Genomic DNA, 7,500 nt, shown 5'->3' with positions numbered 1-7,500 from the left:
AATATTTAGCCTTAAGGAATAAAAATGAAGTAAAAATATTATTTTGAACATTGGCTTTGAAAGAATAGATTCAACTAAAACTAATTAATAAAAAAATTGCAAAACTTCTGTCAGGTCTAAACTTTTGTTAAGTAACTTATAAATTACAAGTAGTTTTTTGATGTGTTTTTTTAAAGAATTTATTTATTTGCCAAATAAATTTTTGTTTAATAAATAATTTTATTAAAAAACTGCTAAGAAAAACATAAAATATTCAAATTTTCAAAACAAAATTTCCTTTAAAATATTGGGTTATACAATTGTTTTTACTTAAATTGTCACGCGTTAATTTGGCAAAAACATGGCTGCCATTTTCCGTATGTCCGCTCTCTGAGTATATAGGCTCTCTAACACACACTAGTGTGCAAATCTTTGGTCATACTCAATATTGTAGCCAAAAATTTTGCTTTCTCATATAAATGTCTTGAATCTGCGAAAAGGCAAATTGCCTGAAATTTGCTTTAATTTAATTAATAATGTAAATATTATGTAATAATATTATCTATTATAAAATACAAGTTTTATTACTGAATATATAATGTAGGCGTTTTTTTTATGTGTAGCTACTGAATATAATTTCTAATTTTCTATGCATACTAGCAACTTGATGTTGAATCTTTTTTAACAATACTTGTGCAAACATAAGTTCGAAAATAAGAACAGAATATTCAATTGAGCTACGTGCGAAAATTTAAGTTTTATCTAAAGAATGGTACTCAATTGATGAAATAGCAAAAAAACTGAAGTCAAGTGTAATATACACGCTAACACAATTAAGAACAATAGGGATAAACTCGACTAAAAAACGCATAGGAAAACCGAGATGCACAACAAAGATGGAAGATGAACATATCGTAATTACAAGCAAATATAATAGACGACTTTCAGCCACTATGATTAAAGAAGAATTAAAGAAAGAAAGAAAAACTCCAATATCAGTTGATACAATCAAGAGATGACTATGTATTAATAAACAAAAACGATTAAAATGACCAAGAGATCATAAACCATGGACATTGGATCAATGAAAAAAAGTCTTTTGGAATGATGAATTAAAGTTTGAACTATTTGGAACCATATGTCTGACTATTGGTAGGTGAATGTGTTAATGATATTTGTTTAAGTTATTCAGTGAAGGAGGGTGGTGGTAATGTCATGATTTGGGGTGGTCTTGGAGAAGGAAAAGTTGGTGCAAAAGGAAAGGAGGAAAAGTTTGGAGAAGGAAAAGTTGGTTCAAGTCAAATTAACAATAGATAAAAAAGTGTACCATAGCATTTTGATTCATCATGCAGTGCTATCTAATATTCGTAATGTTTATAAAGGTCTTGTCTTTCAACAAGACAATGACCCTAAATACACTTCTAAATTATGATTAAATTATTTGAAGACAAAAATAAAGCAGAAATTGCTTAAAATCATGACTTGGCCTCCACATTTATCTGATATAAACCAGATAGAGAAATTATGGAATGAGCTGGACAGAAGGGTATGTATAATGTTCCCAACTAATATAAATAGTCTCTGGGAATGTCTTCAAGATGCCTGTAAAAACTTTGAAACATTAAATAAGTTACTCTCTCGAATGCCAAATCTCTGTAAGGCTGTTGCTGAAGGTGGTCATATTGAGAGTAAAATCTTGTTAAATTATAAAATTAAAATATTGTTGAGAAATACATTAGTAATACATTGATGAAATGAATGAGCATAAATTGTTATTTTATAGACAATTCACACACTAACCAAAGATTTTTGTACGCTAGTGTATATATATATCAACCCTCGGAATTAGTGTCAGCATTCAGTAATGCCAACCTAGAAGTGTTTGAGGTTAGCAAAAAATTACCGACCTCATTTCTATGTTTTATGGTTAAACCTTTGTTTTACATTTTTTTGCCGACCTTACACAGATTAAGGTCAACAAATTAATGCCGACTTTATTTTCCCTAATTCCGATGGCTGATGTGTGTGTATATATATATATATATATAAATATATATATATATATATATATATATATATATATATATATATTACAGGTCTTGGCAGGAAGCGAGAGCTTTAGCTCTCACTCTTGCGCACACTCCCCTAAAACGGTTTATGGGAGCAATTTATGGCTCTTCCAAAAGTGTAATTTTTCTCTCAAAAGTATAACTATCATTGTAACAAAAATGAAAAACAAAAAGTCACAAAAAAAAAAAAAAAAGAAAACTAATTTGATAATAAACTATAATGCTTTTTAAAAGGCATGGTTGTTGCAAAAAAAAAAAAAAAAAAAAAGAACACAGATTTCAATGTAAATAAATGTTTTTAATTAGTTTTAACAAAAATTATTACACTTTTAATTATATTGATAAAAAATAAAATTATTTAACTGATAAAAAATAAAATTATTACACTAAATTATTGCATAATAATTTTTATTTTATGTAATGGATTTATTTTATATATTAATTACTTTAATATATTATTCACTTTTATTGTTGAACTTTTAATTGCAATAATTCTTAAAGTGCCTGCATTCAATTAAAATAAAAAATAAGGAAATATAAAACTTCGTTAGCAGTAGAAACAACACTTGTCTAAAGAACTTTTTCATGCTGTAATTAATGACACTAGTTATGTATATATTGTAATATTAACGTAACAAACTTATGCCTGCAGAACGCGAAAAATCAATGAACGTATTTTAAAAAAAAGACGAATACACATTTCTTTATTTTTGCATATGCAAATGTTGGCGTTTGCTTAAAATTTTTAAAACCAAACGCATTACTTCAGCAATTTTTTTCCAAATAACTATGCGATTGATAGTTTTTAATTTATTATAAAAAACACATATTTTTTTCTAGAGCGTGCCTAATTTCTTTAATTTCCTTATTTTTCTTAAAGTGAAGTAATGTTTATTTGCATACTAAAAAGACTTTTAAAAGTTTTGAAAAAAATTTTTATGTTTTGCTGAAATATATATCATCTAATAGAATGTATAGAATTATTATGTTTATTATAGTTTTCCTTTTTTATCGTGTGTTTAACAACGCCAATAATATGATATTTTTACTAACTAATTATTAAATACTTAATGATACAATTCTTAAAAGCTAAAAAATGTTGAAACAACTTTTGTTTTATTTTTATTTCCTTTTATTTTAATTTCTTCAAGTTTATAGGTTATTTTATTTGTAAATAAATTTAGCGAACTAAATTGAGAAAAAAACATTATTTAGTATTAATGGATAACACTTTACAATCGTTAGGTCATTGCACATTAATTATCATTAATTTGCAAATTAATGATAATTAAAAAAATTGTTTTGAAAAAATAAAAATTGATTAAATTCTATAATCATCTTTGTTATATCTAATAACTTAATAACTATAATAAAAATTATTTAAAAATAAAACTTCCTTGTATGACTTTATATCTCTTAAATTAGACAACCGTCATTAAATAAAGATACAGACTTCAACATTCATTAAAAATAAATGATTTGTTGCGCCCTAGCAGGTAACAAGTATAAAATCAAACTTTGTATTCAATAAAGCAATTTTTTTAATGAATAAGAATACAGATAGTTCGTGCAAAAATCAAAAGCTCTTGTAAGAAGCTGTTTAGAGGAGCAGCTCGCATGGCTTGCCATATTTGTTTTAGGAGAGCTTATATATATATATATATATATATATATATATATATATATATATATATATATATATATATATATATATATATATATATATATATATATATATATATATATATATACATACACACACGCATACACTGTTATGTGTATATACATTGTCTATATGTACTTTCAAGCAAAACTTGTCTTTATGGTGTAGTATCTAAAAAAAATGCTAAAAAAAAAGCAAACGTTTTACAACTTGAGGGCATAACACTTAAATACTTGAATAAATCGAAAACTTTTATTATTTTTGTAATCAATCAAATTAAATAAATTCTATAACAAGTAGCTAGGGACTAATAAAGTAGAATAAAGAACTAAAATGATAAATGAAACATAAATTTTATAAATAGCATTTTATTAAAACCTTTGCTGCAAAACCAATAAAATATCTTTCCTTGGTAATAAAATATCTTTCCTTGGTAATAAACTCTCTCTTTTATGTTGATGATTTAATAAATAAAGATAAAACAATTGCTATTAATTTCCTAAAAATCATTGGTTGACAATCCATATATAACAATTGCTAGTAACTACTAGTTTGACCTACTGTCAGTGGTAGCATTTACTGTCAGTGGTAGCATTGGTGTAATAGTAGATAATTTAACAACCTATACTGAGCTAAGATAGTTTGCACTCTTGAGCATAATATATATTAAGCAGAGTTTCTAGATAGGACATAATGGCAGATTTTGACCAGCATTCAAAAATTCTACCTGCTTTGTTTCAATGCTAAGTCTTAAAGATAAGTTACAAATGATAAATTAGAATCTATTTTGATTATAAGATATTCAATAAAATTAACAAGATTTTTTTCTGATATTTAATCTGAAATTTAGTTATGTATTTCTATTCAAAGAGATTTAAATATAATAATTTCAGTTATTTAGGGTTTACAAAAAGACTATAAAGAACTAAAAATAAAAAAACACAAAGTGAATTTATTTATAATTTTTTCTTTATGTTTTAAACTTAGCAATTTTAAACATAAAGAAAAAATTTGTTTACCATTTCAATCTTTTGATCTATTTAAATAGTCTGGAGTTACTGGTTAAAGAACTTAATTAACACGAGGAAAAGCAAAGATTTGAATATTCAAGTGTAATGCACTAGCAGGCTGTCAAGCAGCAACTTTTGAAAAAAATGACAAAAAATGACGGTATTTTGAGGATAAAAATGACAAAATATGACAAAAAATGACTAATTTTATTAGAAAAATGAAAAGTTCAATAAGTTTATTTAGAAAATAACAAACAAAATCGACCGTCATTAATAATTTCTTTTAAAAACAAAAAAAAGTTTAAAAACATTTTTCTAAAGTCTAAAGTAAAGTAACATAAATAATAAAATTTTGTTAACTAATTATACAACAAGCTCTATTATATTTACAAAAACAATTTAACGACTACTTTAATTTTTTGCAACGCTTAATCAATCTATCCATTTCACTTTTACGTTTTAAACCAATACTTTCTCTCAACTTTTTCTGTTCATTTCTATGTGTTGTAGCCTTTTCAAGACTTCTTTTTGCACTGCTTACCATTTCATGGGCAATTTTTATACCCATCATGTCTTCCTTATTTATGGCACTTTGCATAGATTTTGCTGCTTCATCAAGCATTCTCTGAGCAAGCCGAAACTCAAGATCTGCATTTTTTTCATCATTCTCTAGACTTTTTTCCTGTTGATCTAAATTTTTATTGTGATTTTCAACTTTTTCAAGCATTTCTTTTTGTTCTTTTTCTTTATTAATTAGTTCTTGCTCATGAATAAAATTTTTTCTTTTTTCTTCGTCTTCTTCAGCTTTTCTTTTTTTATATATTTTATGAGCATTTTGAACAGCTTGAACAACGTCTTTAGAGAGTGCATCAACATTATATGCTCCTCTGCAACTTCTTGCATACTCTTTTGATATTCTCAAAGCCATTAATGTTTCATCATTTAGATTTACTCTCTCAGACGTCTATGTATTTTTGTTATCTGATAAACTTCGCTCAGCACTGGCATTTTCATTCTGAATTGTTAAACAGCTCTTAACAACTTTGCTGAGATACCCATACTTAGTTTTTCCATATTCATTGTTACTTTCGAAAACTTTAGCCCAATAATGGTCTACTTTTTTTAATTTTTTTGTATCAGAATCTATATACCAGTCTTTTGATATATTAGCTGCTTGGTATAATTTCCACTTGGTATAATTTCCACTAATACCTGTACAAAAATAAAGATAAAATTATTATGGAAAAGTGTTTTCATTTAAAATTAAAGGAAAATTTAATTCATTTAAAATTAAAGTAGCAGAGTATGCTAATAATTTACAAACAACAATTTCTGATTTGTAAATTAAATAATAATAAGTAAATTTTGAAAAATTTAAATAATATAAGTATTTATATTGTCAACATACTTTGCTATTTTAATTATATAGCAGACAATATAAATATATATGTTGACAATATAAATACTTATATTATTTAAAAAAATTTTAAATTTACTTATTATTAGTTTAATTTACAAATCAGAAAAAAACCTTTATTATTTTAAGTATTTAAATAACTATACAGTTATTTAATATAAAGTTATTTAAATATTCACCTCTCTTTCCATCATCACATGTGGCATCATAACTGCTATTCTCCCAATTGCATTAACAGTCCAAGGTTCTGATCTCATTTGAGCACCCAAACAAGTCATATCTTTTAATACCTGGGAATCAAGTGGAAGTTTTTTTTGCAAGTGTTTTACAACAGATATATAACCATCTCTCATTTGCTGTAAGTAGAAACTTCTTTTTTTTTCACATGATATTTTGTTCACCTAAAACATATTTATTATTGAAAATCAACATTAATGAAAATGAATAAAAAACTTTTTTTAATAATAAAATATCTAATGATTAATATAATAAACAAAATAGTTTATATTGCCTAGTACACTTACTTATACGTATTTAGCAGCTAAATTTACCAGGTATTTACCTGGTAAATCTATGCAAATGTGTACCTATAATTTACCTGGTTTTTAGCTTCCTCACCAAAATCCATTTTATTCAAATCAAGGTGGATAGTTGAATCGGAAGAATCAATTTTTAAAAGATCTTGGGTAAGCTTTCCATTAACAGCAGTCGGTTGAAGGAAACGCTTCATCAAAGATATTAAAAGATCTTTCATTTTATAAAATAAAATGTGACCAAGTGGTCCTTCATCTTGAAATATGATCAAGTATTTCTCAAACAAGGGAGCTAAACCAATAAGAAATTTGATGGACACAAGTAACTCCTGAAATAATCAATTCTCTATTATATGTAATAATTCAAAAAATAATAATAATAAATCTAACTTTATTTAATTACAATTTCAGTTTCCTTAAGACTTCTTTGAATCTGAATATAACGCTTGTTGTTTGTCAGAGTCTTTTTATATTCCTTTTGTTTTGGAACATATTCCAAAAAATATTTTTTAGTATCTTCCCACCTTAATAGAACCTTTATAAGTGTAGAAGAAAGAGTAAGCCATCTAGTATTGACAAAACGAAGAAACAAAGTTTCATCTTCAATAAAAATGCAATCATATAATTTTTTAAAATCTTCTATTTTGCAGGGGGCATTCTACAACAGAAGAAAAAAAAAATTATATAAAGACACTACACTTTATTTATAATACTAATATCAATAATATCAATAGACTATTAGAATTAAAAATAATAATAATGTAAGAAAAATAACTTCATAGGTAAAATAAAAAATTCACTTTAAGTATTAACTACAGTATAATCCCAA

General features: G+C 25.4%; 2 protein-coding genes across 2 annotated transcripts in view; both read right to left on the bottom strand.

Moving 5' to 3' along the window:
* The window catches only part of LOC101239941 (leucine-rich PPR motif-containing protein, mitochondrial), a 125,306-nt gene that overhangs the window by 51,569 nt on the left and 66,237 nt on the right, over positions 1–7,500 (bottom strand). The gene's annotated exons all lie outside the window — the stretch shown is intronic.
* LOC136082059 (uncharacterized) overlaps positions 5,686–7,500 on the bottom strand; it is a 2,362-nt gene continuing 547 nt past the window's right edge. The window contains exons 2-6 of the mRNA XM_065800636.1: positions 7,075–7,329; positions 6,737–7,000; positions 6,318–6,539; positions 6,130–6,133; positions 5,686–5,933 (exon numbers count right to left, since the gene is read on the bottom strand). Of these exons, the coding sequence (XP_065656708.1) occupies positions 5,686–5,933; positions 6,130–6,133; positions 6,318–6,539; positions 6,737–7,000; positions 7,075–7,329 (993 nt within the window). The remainder of the gene's footprint in view (positions 5,934–6,129; positions 6,134–6,317; positions 6,540–6,736; positions 7,001–7,074; positions 7,330–7,500) is intronic.

This window comes from Hydra vulgaris, chromosome 06 (genome assembly GCF_038396675.1).
Source record: "Hydra vulgaris chromosome 06, alternate assembly HydraT2T_AEP".
In the NCBI taxonomy this organism is placed as follows: Eukaryota; Metazoa; Cnidaria; class Hydrozoa; order Anthoathecata; family Hydridae; genus Hydra; species Hydra vulgaris.
This window is presented reverse-complemented; position numbering and strand designations above follow the sequence as displayed.